A 15,184-nucleotide genomic window follows, 5' to 3' on the forward strand; every position below is an offset into this window, starting at 1 on the left:
TTTTATTGCTTCTTTAATCAGTACAACAGTTTTCAACTGTGCTAACATAATTGCAAAAGGGTTTTCTAATGATCAATTAGCCTTTTAAAATGATAAACTTGGATTAGCTAACACAACGTGCCATTGGAACACAGGAGTGATGGTTGCTGATAATGGGCCTCTGTATGCCTATGTAGATATTCCATAAAAATCTGCCGTTTCCAGCTACAATAGTCATTTACAACATTAACACTGTAGTTCTGATCAATTTGTTGTTATTTTAATGGACAAAAAAAAGTGTTTTTCTTTCAAAAACAAGGACATTTCTAAGTAACCCCAAACTTTTGAACGGTAGTGTATATGGAGCTTGCCCACAGCACAATCACTACCATTTTTGAACATGGAGGAACATCACACCCCTGAACAGCAGCTACATGCTCATGGAAGAGAAATAAGAAGGTGTGTAAGAATGTGTGGTGGTGGTGGTGGTGGTGTTAGGGGAAGACATAATAGAGGAAGAGGTAGAAGACAAAGAATAGAGTCCCCATGGTCTTACAATGGTAGAGGCTGGTCGGAGAGTGCAGGTCCACAGTGTCATCAATTGTGCAAACATTCCATAGGGAAAACAGGTAAATATGTACTCGTTCTTTACTTTTGTTACAGCATTTCATTCACAACAATACAACAACTATTGTAAAGGTTAATGCAAGTCTGAAAATCACAATGTACTGTAAGATATGTATTAGGAATATACAGTATCACAGCACAATTTGAATATAATCTGTAACATGATCTGTTTGTGAATTCTACAGTACATGTCATATATAGGACTGCACAACAACCTCATGCTGGTGGCAGAGCAGCAGCATTCAGCCATCAGCAAGAACAAGACATTTGCAACATGGTCATAGCCAACAATTCCATCAGGTTAAGGGAGATCCAAAGTGATATCAAAAATGACAACAATATCTTTGAAAATATCAATTCTGTCAGCATTTCCACTATAGACAGAGTTCGGGGAAAAAAATCGAATGACTATGAAACAACTATACAAGGTGCCATTTGAGCGGAATAGTGACAGAGTGAAGGAGCTGCGGTACCAGTATGTCCAGGGAAACCATTGGTGTGCACATGGTATATTGTACAGGGAGTTTTACTGTACTTCAATGATGCCTGTATATACTTCTTGAAGTTGTAGATACCCGTAAGAACATAAAAGATGTCTACTTTACTAAACTGTTTGATTCTAGGACAGGCTATGTAAAACTGACTTTATATTTTGTTTCTGTGTTACTATATAGAGAATAATGGAGCTGGAAGGACATGAAATGACCCACAGTCTTGTTTTTGTGGACTATGCTGGGTTCAATCTGACCAAAGGCAGGAGACGTGGCGGCAATCTCATTGGACACCGAGCCACAATTGGCACACCAGGCCAACGTGGGGGCAATATTACAATGTGTGGTGCCATTTCTGAGAATGGTGTGAGCACACATGTTCCACACATTGGGCCCTATAACACCCAAATTCTCCTGGTCTTCCTAAATACACTTTACAGAGATCTAATATCAGAACACGAAAGAGGTTAAATTAGACCAGATTTGCCAAATTATGTAATTGTGTGGGATAATGTCAGCTTGCAGCAAATCTTTCGCATGAAAGGATAACAATGGAGTTCCTTCCACCATCCTCCCCATTCCTGAATCCGATAGAAGAGGTTTGTTCAGCATGGAGGTGGAAAGTATATGACTATCGGGCACGAGATCAGATGTCTCTGTTAGATGCCATGAATGTTGCTTGTGAGGACATCACAGGCGATCATTGCAGGGGATGGTTGCGCCACACAAGGAGATTTTTTTCCCCCGGTGCATCTCAAGGGAAAACATCAGACGTGATGTTGAGGAAAATCTCTGGCCAGACCAACAATAGTGACAGGATGTCCACCAAGACGATGGGAACTTGCAATGTTACGTACTGTGAGAAGGTACAATTTATTGTTTTTTTACAGCAGGTTTTTTCATTGTTGCGTTTTTTCTTCTTTTTTTGCATGGATGTCATTTTGTGGCAAATTTTCTCTTCACTATATGACTTTACATGTAAGAAATATGTAAAAATGAACATGCAAATGTGAATTTTCTGTTTACATGCAACACATTGCTACAAAAATAAATGTACTGTATACATACAACTGTGCATATCCTTTAACTGTGTACTACAGTATTGTACAGTATTGACTTTTCCCAGTAAACCTTTACCTACTTTTGAAATCGGGATCTAAAAAGCTCTGTGGGATACACAATAGCATTCAGCTCGACACAACTGACATTCTGGTATAGTACAGTAAGCAGTCAGTGTCAACAAAAAAGTAGAACAAAACTGACATTTGTATATAACAAACATTACCAGGGTTGACTGACATGGTGAAAAAACATCTTAACATTTTGACCAGTGCGGCTCACACGATGACAAAAAAAACTTTTCCTTTTGGTGGCATTGGCCAATTTACTGACACAATAACTAGGTTTTGAAGCATGAATTATATGTTTTGGGTGAGTTACTACATTTTGCGGACATGCAGTAGAGTTGTGATGTCCCATAAAACAGTTGTGACATTTGCACTTACAGTTTAGAGAATGTTAAGACTGTTTCAAGAAATTTGCCAAAGCGATTGAAAAACTGTAGAGGGTCAATATTTTTTACCTGCCTTGTCGTTTGCAACCCCTGGAAGACACTAACATGCTATTCTACAGCCCCTTAGGTGCAGCGTAGGCATTAACGCTGGCTGTTAAACTTAAGGTTGATAATGATGAAAGTTCTGCTCAAGAGGCGGTTATGAATGCTAATCCGCTCATGCTTCCAATCATAGCCTGCTAGCAATATCATCAAATATTCATTTTCACAGGAACCCTATTCTCTGTGTTGGTGCAAAATCCTCAGCCTCTTGGAGAGGTACAAAGATAGATTCATATACCCTACAGTGCTCCTCTGCCATATTGTGTACCTGTCAGGGAAATTACAAAGGCTCTGTGCTTGTGTCAGATTTCAAACATCTAACCTTTCCATTTTAGATTTGTTTTGTACTTCGCAGTGCTAAATATCAGAGTTGCCCCCCTGTATCTTACAAGCATGCTGTTTTGATCTCAAAGGTTGTGATATATGCTTTGTTTAATAATTTATGAATAGGAGGATGTTTCTCTCAAGCCCTGTTCACAAGGCTAAAAAAACGACAGTCCTGAAAATTTCAGGGGTCTCCTGGAAGATGAAATATTTTCCTTTGTGAATGACTGATGCATTGTCTGGGAGTTTTCCACTTGTGCAAACCTCAGTGGTTTAACTGTTGCCATGGCCTTCAGACTGCTCAGGATAAACTGGTATTACCTCATTAGAGATCTAGCATATGGAGCTAGCAACCTGCAGGACTTTTACAGAAGAAACAACAAGAGTGACCTTCTCATTGTTTATGTCTCGTCATGACTAATTAGGCAGGCAAAAAAGTCTGGAAATCTCAACTTAACCATTAGGAACCTTCTTACACGGGAGCTACATAAAACACTGAGACTACCGTAAACCTGATTCTAGGCCAGGCTAGAATTACTTCAGCTCCACAAGAAGCCCCCACCATAGTAGAATAGACAGAGCAACAGCAACACAAGCCCCGTGGCTGTTGATTTAAAGAATGGGACCCAGAGAGAGCAGAGAGGCTGGCGTACATCAGACTATCATCATATTGAACTCCCACAGCTGCTACTACTGGGACACTGAGAGGGAGGGGAGAGAGTGACTGTGTTCTACCCAGAAAGAATCTGCATGACGGCAACAGACCAAACACTCGAAGACAGCATATGTGCAAAAGGCCACAATGAGACTTAGTTTTTCTTGCATTACACTAGCTCTAAAATAAGCTTCTCAGAAGTTCATATCATATTCCCTTTTAAATATTACTGTATGTGCTGTGAAATTCATCCACCTGTCTGTTATCTATTGATGTTTATATCTGTACAAACTGTATATCAACACATTTATAATTAATATAGCTCTTAGTCTATGCACAATCATCTCTCTGGTTTGTGATACCAACATCATAGCAGCCATTGAACCTGAAAGGCTTGCATTGTATATCCTTCTTCTTCAGCTAAATAGACCAGAGGATTTGTGCCGTCAATAGATATGGCCTATAGCATTTCACAAGGGTCAAAACACTTAACCCGCTGCCTGTATTGTCTTGCAATTTATCTCTTAGTAATGTATTTGGAATTATTAGTTGAAAAGGCGATCGTCTCTTCAGCTGCCCCAGAGGTGTGCTGGGTACTAATTGAAGTGTAAGTCTCAAGCGTCCATCACTAAAATGAGCTAGCTGAAAAAACCCATCATGTCACGGTTGTCGTAGGAAGGAGTGGACCAAAGTGCAGTGTGTGTGTCATTCCACATTTTATTTTCACTGTGAAACTATGCAATACATACACATGAACTAAAGAACAAAAAACAACAAACCGTGACGCAGAGGTGAAACATACACTAACTCAAAAACAATCTCCCACAAACCCAGGTGGGAAAAACACCTACTTAAGTATGATCTCCAATTAGAGACAACGATGACCTCTAATTGGAGATCATCCCAAACAAAACCCAACATAGAAATAAAAAACGAGAACATAACAACATAGAAAAACTAAACAAGAAAACCCCCCTGTCACGCCCTGACCTACTCTACCATAGAAAATAACAGCTTTCTATGGTCAGGACGTGACACATCAACGCAACACTGATAGTAGTACAGTGCACGGCTGACCAAACCCACACCGCAGATCGACTTTCATTTCGTTTTCAATCCTCTAACAGAAAAGACAGGATTAGATAAGTAATAATCTGCGATCAAAAGGATTATCTTCCTATGGGAGTGATATCTGTGAGTTTTGGAGGTGATGCTGAGTCTGATCCATTGCCACAGATCCTACTGCAGTAAAGGCAGATGTTTGTTGGAGCAGAGGGGAGGTGGGGTGGACACTGTGCATAACTAATGCCCTGGCATTTCATCCTTCATTGCCTTTTTGTCTCGTCATCTTCTGTTTGGACGAATGCTATGTTTGTTTTCTCCTCTTTTGCATCACCTTTGTTACAGAAAGGTGTAAGAGGGAAGCTAACAATTGAAGCTATTTCTAGACAGAGGAAGAGACCTTGAAAATAGGCTACAATTCTACAAAGGATTTCAAGGTCTGTTCAATTTAACTAACAGGGGAAATCAACAGCTAGGATCCATCTTTTCTCCTAAGAGTGCATTCTGCAGGGCATGCTCACAAGTCTGCAAATTAACAATTTAAGATAAAACAAAATAAAATAGTGTTAGTCATATGCTTCACAAACAACAGGTGTAGACTAACAGTAAAATGCTTACTTACGGGCTTTTCCAACAAGGCAGAGAGAAAGAAAATGGAGAAATAATAGAAAAGTAAGCCGTTCTCCCCTCAGCAGCCTCCACTGATATGTACATATAACTAGGAGGCATAGAGTGACTAGGCAACAGGATAGATAATTCCTCTGACACCGCCTGGTATAGAGGTACTGGATATCAGTGAGCTCGACCCCAGTGATGTACTGGGTTGAAAGCATTACCCTCTGTAGTGCCTTGCGGTTGCATGCCAAGCAGTTGACATACCAAGCAGTCATGCAGCCAGTCAAAATGCTCTCAATGGTGCAGCTGAATAACCTTTTGAGGATATGTATGCCCAGGCCAAATCTTTTCATCCTCCTGAGGGGGAAAGAGGCGTGGTTGTGCCCTCTTCATGGCTGTGTTGGTGTGTGTGGACCATGATAGACCATTAGTGATGTGGACACCGAGGAACTTGAAGCTCTCGACCCGTTCCATTACAGCCCTGTCAATGTGAATGGAGGTGTGCTCGGTCCTCCATTTCATGTAGTCTACAATCAGCTCCTTTGTCTTGCTGACATTGAGGGAGAGTTTGTTTTCCTGGCACCACACTGCAAGGTCTCTGACCTCCTCCCTATAGGCTGTCTCACCGGTTTCGTTCGTCGGAAAACTTAATAATGGTGTTGTAGTAGTGTGTGGCCATGCAGTCGTGGGTGAACATGGAGTACAGGAGGGGACTAAGCACACACCCCTGAGGGGCACCAGTGTGGAGAACATTTAATTTGTGATATGGGGCGATAGTCATTTAGACAGGTTACCTTGATGTTCTTGGGCACAGGGACTATGGTGGTCTGCTTGAAACATGTAGGTATTACAGACTGGGTCAGGGAGAGTTCGATAATGTCCGTGAAGACACTTGCCAGCTGGTCAGCACATGCTCTGAGTACACATCCTTGTAATCAGGCCTTGTGAATGTTAACCTGTTTAAAGGGCTTACTCACATTGGCTGCGGAGAGCATGATCACACAGCTGTCTGGGAAAGATGGTACTCTCATGCATTGTCCAGTGTTGCTTGCCTCGAAGCAAGCATAGAAGGCATTTAGCTTGTCTGGTAGGTTTGCGTCACTGGGCAGCTCACGGCTGGGATTCCCTTTGCAATTCATGATAGTTTGCAAGCCCTGCCACATCCGAAGAGCATCAGCGCCGGCGTAATAGGACTCCATCTTAGTTCTGCATTGATGCTTTGCCTGTTTCATGGCTTGTCGGAGGTCGAAGCAGGATTTCTTATAGGTGTCCGGATTAATTGTAATTACTTCGCACACTATGGCCTATTTATTGCCTTACCTCCTTACTCCCTTTGCACACACTGTATACAGATTTTCTATTGTGTTATTGACTGCACGTTTGTTTATCCCATGTGTAACTCTGTGTTGTTGTTTTTGTCGCACTGCTTTACTTTATCTTGGCCAGGTCACAGTTGTAAATGAGAACTTGTTCTCAACTGGCCTACCTGGTAAAATAAAGGTGAAATAAATAAATAAAATAGTGTCCCGCTACTTGAAATCAGGCAGCTCTGGCCTTTAGTGCAGATATTGCCTGTAATCCATTGCTTCTGGTTGGGATATGTACATACGGTCACTGTGGGTATGACGTTGTAGATGCACTTATTAATGAAGCTGGAGACTGATGTGGTAAACTCCTCAATGCTACCCCCAGTGCCAGGGAGAATTATGCAGTTTGTATTCAGTCTGTGTGTGTGACAGAAAGCCAGCCAAAGCTAGAGCGATCCTTTCTCTTGAAAGACAATCATACATTTTGCCATGGTGTGTGCACACCCACAGGTAGGCCTAATATGTAAGCAGTTATTAAAGCTTACATCCATATATGATAATGACACGATAAACCGAGATCGCAGTTAAATTCATGTTTCTTTTCATGTTCCCTTCAACTGTCCTTGGTACATCACATTTAATCTCCTATTATGTATTCTTCTATAAATACTGCCAGTCTACATTATTTCACTTTTTATCATACATTTAAAAATACTTAAACACATATGAAACCTTTAATACACTGATTAATGTTCTGTGGTATATTTCCGCCCCAAAAATAGTAATATTAAAAAAAAACTTTTAGCAGTGGATCAAAAGTGTTTTGTATACACACATAGGCCTAAGCGTGATTGAAATTCCCAGTCAACCATTCATCTGCATTAGGCAGGTTTGCTTCTTGTCTGATGCAGGATAACTGAAACAGATTGAGAGAGCTAGTGCACACTGCATTGCTAATGGCTCTGAATGAAAGACGGCCCTGTGTTGCTGACCCCTCCATGTAACAGGAACAAGTCCCGGCTCAAGCAAAGCGATGGGGAGGACAGATCAATATAGAGACTCTCTAAGGCATCAGTCAAGACCAACCTCCTCCTATTGACTAAATGTTACCCAGGAATAGAAGCAAATAGCTAGCATGGTGAGGATGGCTTCCACATCTAATGGAGTTCTAATGGTTTGCACCAATGTTGCATTCAATCCAAGTAGCCAATTGCACAGTATGAAGGATTTCATATATTGTATGCTATGGCCAATGTATTGCCATAATTCAGCATATTTTCAGCAACTTCATGCGTTACTATTCTGCTAATAAAGTGAATGATGTTGTATTACTTTCCCAGAATAGGAGGCTGGCAAAATGATTGGCCACACCTCCATTGCAACCCAGTGAGATTCAGGTGAATACCAATGCCAGCCTGAAGAAAAGATTATAATATTAGCACCCCACACCGTTAGACAATTGCAACTCACAGCATGAAGGTTCTTAGAGTCTGACCTGCTCATTATTTTAGCTGTGTTAGCACACTGACAGTGCATGGTTGTAGGTCCCTGGACAGTCAATTAGATTGGCAAAAGGGACATTTTCCAAAGATGACAACAGGTCATGGGCCAATTTTGAAATGGCAACACAACAAACACACTTTTCTGTGAGCTCCCCAATGTATTTGACAGCAATATTTCAAACCTGTAATTCCTGATGGCAATAACTAAGGTGAAGGTTCAGAGAAAATGTCATGGTGAGGGCAGGATAATGTCCCAGAGTCATGATCTACGTATCATTTGCTCTAAGTTAACTCAGGCGCTTAGTCACGGGTGTGCCTGGGTGGGCCTGGACCCACCTACTGGGGACTCTCTGGCAGATGATTGTATGGGCTGCTTTATAAAATTAACATTTCATTATTATTTTTCTATATTCTCTCATTGTTTCTGTGAGCAAAAAATACAATTAACATTTAAATTAAATTCTTAAAGCGTCCTGTGTAGTATTTTAGAATGTTGATACTTTGTGCAAGGCAATTGATAACCATTAAAAACTTGTTGCTTGGTCCTCCCTAGTGACTCAGCGGTCTAAGACACTGCATCGTAGTGCAAAATGCGTTGCTACAGGCGTTGGCTCGAGACCCGTGCTAATGATTTGTAATTGGATTTGTAAGAATGACGTTCAACAGCAGTATTAATATGTCATGTGAATATCGTTATTTATAAATGATATACTGTTAATTAAGATATGCCTTATAAATGATATGTTATAACTCTTACCCGTTTTTTTATAGCTTACTTGCGTTTGAAAATGTAATGGGCTAATAATAAATACGGAATCATGAACACATGCCTTATAATTGGTATATTATTGACTACTTAATGACAATATAAAGTGTTACTCATTATGGACGTAGATTTAAGGTCCCAAAGACTGAAATGTTCAAAAATATATTAAAAAATTGCTTTGAAAATGTGGGCAAAATTCATTCAGCCTATGTGCATCAAATTGGTCCTATTGAGGGCATTATTTACAATGCATATATCAGTATGTTTTATAGGCTACTCCTTACTGAAAATATGACTGAAATAATACTCAATGTGTCATTTTCCATGTTATCCAGAGAATAACTTCCCCTAAACAGTAAGACCACTTTAATATCAGGGTTGCTATAATGTTAAAGTACAGGGGATAGCTCCCCTTTCTCCTCTCTCCAAATGAACGTCTAGTCGGATTCTGGCTATCCTCTCTCCTATCATGACCGAATCCAACCGCCAGCTCCTCCTCCGGTGCATCGTTTGCATCACTACTTCTGTGAGCGCTTCTTCGCACACTGTAGCAACCTCCGTTCCCGAAGCGATTCAGCAGATAATAATCAAACCCTAAAAAGTAGTCGAATTATCTTCAGGTTACAATTCAAATCGGACTAACCTAAACGAGGGATGGAAACAACCGTCGGCTGCTGCCCTCATTGGCTCATTGCTATGTGGATGTGTCTTTTTACCTTAACTTCCACCCTGGACATGACAAAAACAGATATAAGGTGCATTCCATCAAGCCAACTCTCTGTTATCAAGCCGGCTCCCCGGGAACTCTCTAAAGTGGGATTTGATCCATTTGGAAAGGGAACTGAGGATGAAGTTGTTGGGGTGGCAGAGAAGTCACCAGGTTGTCACCCCTTTAAAAGCAGCTGTAAAAAAGTAAATGTTGCGGAATATTTAGCGCGCGTCTCCGGTGATGGCGAGGCAAGAAGTTCAGTCCCCGAATCCGAGCATCCGTTTGTAAATAAATCATACAGCCGTGGATTAGAAGAACGTCGGCTCGTGGATAGTTCTGAAGTGCTCTATCAACATCAAAGTGCCTCGGGCATCACCTCCAAACTCATAGATAGGCCTATGTCTCCACCTGCCACCCTCAATAAAGTAACCGTCAATAACACTAGACATAATACAATGAATAGTTTTGGAAGAGAAAATAGACTTAAACGACATGCGTTATCAAAAAAGAAGGCTGGGGCAAGTTTGAGGAACCTTCGCCGTCGACGAAAGCGCAGCTTCCAGACGGCGGAGAGCAGAACATCTTGGTCCGGATTCCGATGGAACGGTGAAGATGCGTCAACCTCCGTGCAACATGAGTTGAAACTCAGTAGTTCTACATTCGCACTCACGGGTGATTCAGCTCATAACCAAGCCATGGTGCATTGGTCCGGCCAAAATAGCAGCGTAAGTGAAACTTGGCAACGATGAATGCATCCTTGCATTATAGCGCATGGCATAATCATTTGGAATGTATAACATTTAGCCTATAATGTTTCTGCCTCTTAAAATGTAATTTTAGGTGGTGGACTTGGACTTCTGAAGGGTCTGATATGTAATTAATTAGTTGTGTGTAGGCCTCTAGTGTAAATCCTGTCACTTGGAAAACGTTGGGAGGCATTGGGAGAGCAGTGGGCAGTGCAGACCAGTGCACCAGGCGGTTCAATGAGAGGATGCTGAAGAGCTAGATTGTTGAAATTGGAAACACACATGCGCGCACACACACACATGCGCGCACACACACAGATGCACACACACACACGCACGCACGCACGCACGCACACACACACACACACACACACACACACACACACACACACACACACACACAAACACTCTCACTCACGATCAGTGTGTTTCTTTTAGTCTGTCTATCTTTGTGTGGGTGGAGGTTTTGCGTGACCCAGGAATTAAGGGTAGATGTGAGGATTAAGGCATGGTCCAATGATTTTTGTTATTTTACCTCTGCTGCACATGTTCAAGCAATCCATTGTTAGCCTATTTACATGACACTTCTCACAAATCCATTTGTCCAAAGAAATGCTTAACAGCAACCCGGACCTGTATCCTCAAAATATCAGGCTAATGGGAGTTAATCCCTCATTAGATTGGCATCAGATGCAGCAGACCGTTGTGGATTTCTCTTCAAAGACCGCATTTGTAGTGGAACAGTCTATTTCTTAAGGTGATGCTAGAACTGAAGCAGTGCTGTGGCCCTGGGTGTGTTATATAATTCAGTACACATCTCATTTATATCATTTCTATTTTGGATAATTTTGTACATACTTTATTGTTCTAATATGTGTATGCTTTTCATCTTCATTTAGCATTGGATTAGGATCATACAGAATGAGTGAGATCAGACTCTACCTCCCATCAACTTTCCTTAATTGTCATGTGGATGTCACAACCAATGCATCACTTTACAAGGGAGTCTATGCAAGCTTTACTTGTTCACCAGATCTGATCACGAACAGATGGCTGTCATTTACATTTGACATTTTAGTCATTTAGCAGACGGTCTTATCCAGAGCGACTTAAAGGAACAATTCGGGGTAGGTGCTTTGCTCAAGGGCACATCGACAGATTTTTAACCTAGTCAGCTCAGGGATTCGAACCAGCAACCTTTCAGTTACTGGTCCAACGCTCAAAAAGGGGGATGGCATTAGGTGTGATCCCAAAATGCATTTCAAGGTGTAAATGGGATATTATATGGGATATTATATTGACAGAAGCGAGGGCAACATTTGCAACATTTGCACCTTTTTATGTTTTTTCCATCAGTCTTTACTTTCACCTTTGCATTAGATGCATCATCCTCTTTATATTAGCTATTATAAGTCATAACCATTATTACATGATCAACCTGCATCAGCACTCATTCTTGCCTTTTCTCTTGCAACATCAATCTACCAGTCTCATCTCATCTACGTTACATTAGCAACACCAGAGTTGTTCAGTTGACATCTTCAATGTATTACTGTGACTCATATTTTGGAGACTTCTGTTGGACCTCAGTCCTGCACTGAGTGTGCTGCAGGGAGGGAACACAGCCTTTTAGACCTCAGCATGTCGCCTAAGGGTCACTAGTAGGGTTGCAAAATTGAGGACATTATACAAGAGTCATTCTGACTACTACATTTGTCGTCACACAGGACCACGTGCTGACACAGAGTTTTCACAGGCTGGCAGGCTATGAGGTTAAGGTTGACTTAAGGTGGACTCTCTCAGGCAAGATGAAAAGGACTACGTCAACCATGATCCATTGCTAGTTACGACCACTTTCACCATGATCCTTAACGATTGTTTTGGTGCCATTCAGCCCCATTCAGCAATATGGCGTACTTTCAATTCAAATACTTCCGGCTTCATGCGCTATCGGGAGTTTTCCATAGGAATACATGGATGCTACTGTATCACTGTCTACTGGTTTTAATGTCTATGGTCATGGCTCACGTCCCAACCTCAAAACAAATTACTGAAGTAGATTTATAGCAGAGGTATTTCATGGACATTTCCTTTGGTTGCAGCTCTAACAAAGTGTGCATGCAATTAGCATGAATTATATCAAAGTTAGACAAATGTCATTGCTGGTGATGTAACTTAGAATTTGTCAACAGAACACACACAACCCTGCACCTTTATCTTTGAGCATCCACATTTCAGAAGGCATTTATATGAGTTAAAAGTGTTTTTTTTTAAGGCATCCTCCGCTCAGCGGGTGCTACTTTTGGGCTGGGTAGAAAAACAAACCCACTCGATGTCTAATCTTGCCAGCATTGATCAGAGTTTCCTCATGCACGATGAAGTTTCTAGGCTCAGCAGGCTGCCATAGTCTGGCTGGAGATACAGCTACGCTTCGTTCTTTTTAAGGAGGAGTTACTACGGCAAAAACATACATTCAAAGAAGAAGTGAGGGGCTTCTGATGATTTATCACGTCAAGAATCAACAACCAAAAAATGTCCGCCATAGGGGTGTTTGTAATGCCTCTTTAATTTAGTATTTTCTTAATAGTATGATAGCATCAGCGTATCCCTAACATGGTGGCTAACTATATATTCTTGGTACCCAATTAACTTTATATGGTTCACTGAGATTCAGGGAAACATAGATCAAAATGGATATTCAATTGCAGATGCAGGATCTTAATTTGATCACCGTGTTGCGGGAGAACTTTCCTGCAATGCAGAAATTGAAAACTTGTTGTGTATTTGAGGTTTAAAAAGGCTTCTGAATTTTGTAATTTACACTTTGACAATTCAGACTTGATTTTCCCTCATGAACACAAAAGTCCATTAAAATCCACATAATACTTCACATTTCCTGTTGCTGCAGGATTATGTTCCTGCTGTGGCAACCTGGTTCAAATGAAGATCCTACATCTGTAGTGGTTACAAACGTAATGATCGGTCATTTGGATTTTGGTGTGCAACATTATTGTTACATGTGATACATGTTTAGGGTAGACGTTTTCTTTTTATGTTAAGACCAGTTTGAAGGAGTTTTACATGTATGTGCTAAATAAATACGTTAATGTCAGAAATCCAGAGAGTTTTACTGTATCCTGAGTATCTACTATCATATTTACAGATATTCAAATATCCTTTTGTTCATGGTAAAGCTCACAGTTGACAGTAGTGAATGTCAGAAGATACTAATATGGTTGGAGGAGGCAGATATGACCGTGATCTAGAGTATTCTGTTGTTACCTTAAGCAGTCATTCAGCATGCTTTGTGAATCCTGGTGGTTATGAGAGTCATGCGAGGACATTAAATCATTTATCTTTGCAATATACCAATGTGATGTCACCTTATAATTCATGATCCAGTTGACCTGTTATCCATGGGAGAGCAAATAGCTCTGACGTCAAACAATCCAGCCCTAGCTAACATCTGGTCTACCAGGAAACAATGTCTGTGTGAATAAAGAGATATAAATTGATGTGGCAGACAAAAGCAAGCCAATAATACATGTTGCGGTTGTGTGGTTGAGAGCACTGAGCTTCACGTGCTTTTGCTTGTACCAACAGACATAGCTGGAAACAGAAAGTGTTGTTTATGTATTTTATTCTTTCAAAAGGACGTTCACCCAGTAAAACACAGGAAATAAGTCAGATTTTAACATATATATGTTAAATAGCTGACGATACGAAACTCTATACTTTCAAAATTCATAGCTTTTAATGTTAATATCATTAGGAACCAACAGAAACATCTGTTTGAAAGTTAACACCTACTGTACATTTCTAAGAATGCGTGTGTCTACTCAATTGCTATTAAACACTAAATTGTATTGTGACTGCAGTGTAACAATTCACATCTGTACAATAAGGCTTAACATGAGGGAGAGACTTGAGCTGGCTTGTTTCATCAGCATCATTAGTGTTGAGGTAGTGGAAATAGTTTGTGAGATAAACTCTTAAAAGCCAAAAAGGGTAATGTGTTAGTTGTGCTTTTCCATTTATAGGGTACAAATAGAAAACTACCCTATTCATATTCCGATCAGTTACTTGGGTAACAATTGCTTTTATGGAGTCATCCATCTATTTAATTGCAGTGGGTAAATATGTCGACAGTTTTATTGATGATGTAACTTAATTCCTGAAGCTGATAAGGCTGGATCAGGGAGTCACTGAGTCTGGGAATGAATCGTAATGTATAGTCTGTCTTGCATTTAATTTGTCTCTTTCAGGTGCTCCTCATCCTTCACTAATAGAAAGTTCCCACCTCCACCCTCTATCCCTCATCCCTACAACTGTCTTAATACAATGCCTTCGTTCCACCGCGGTAATCTCCTCATACTAAGCTCTTTTAATTCACTATAAAACCCCTTTCATGCCTCAATAATGATCAGATTCATACCAATGAATTCACTCTCCAAGGGTTGAGATTTACACAGGGCTTGGAAATCCTTTTTCTTATTCTCCTATGTCACATGATTTTTTGGGAGACATTGGTCGCTAACATGGCATGATGAGTGTTCGACGTGTTAAAAGCTTTCTAACATCTCATCTTTGCCAAGATGTGGAAGGGATGGATCTGTGCACTTATTTAGCAAACTGATGAAAGTATCATTCCTGCCATGCCCTTTTTTATCTAGGAATTTGTAATGTATCTTTACCCCAACCAAATCCCTCATCTACACATTTTAGCTTCAGAGCATTGGTGATTTTAATAGGTTTCTATTGCTCTTGGGTGTTCAGAGTTTCTTCA

General features: G+C 40.7%; 1 protein-coding gene across 1 annotated transcript in view; it reads left to right on the forward strand.

Moving 5' to 3' along the window:
- Positions 1–15,184, forward strand: part of LOC115193462 (VPS10 domain-containing receptor SorCS1-like) — a 76,269-nt gene that overhangs the window by 22,281 nt on the left and 38,804 nt on the right. The window contains exon 6 of the mRNA XM_029752147.1: positions 9,733–10,377. Coding sequence (XP_029608007.1) covers positions 9,733–10,377 — 645 coding nt within the window. The remainder of the gene's footprint in view (positions 1–9,732; positions 10,378–15,184) is intronic.

The sequence above is a fragment of the Salmo trutta genome, chromosome 5, assembly GCF_901001165.1.
Source record: "Salmo trutta chromosome 5, fSalTru1.1, whole genome shotgun sequence".
NCBI classification, from domain to species: domain Eukaryota; kingdom Metazoa; phylum Chordata; class Actinopteri; order Salmoniformes; family Salmonidae; genus Salmo; species Salmo trutta.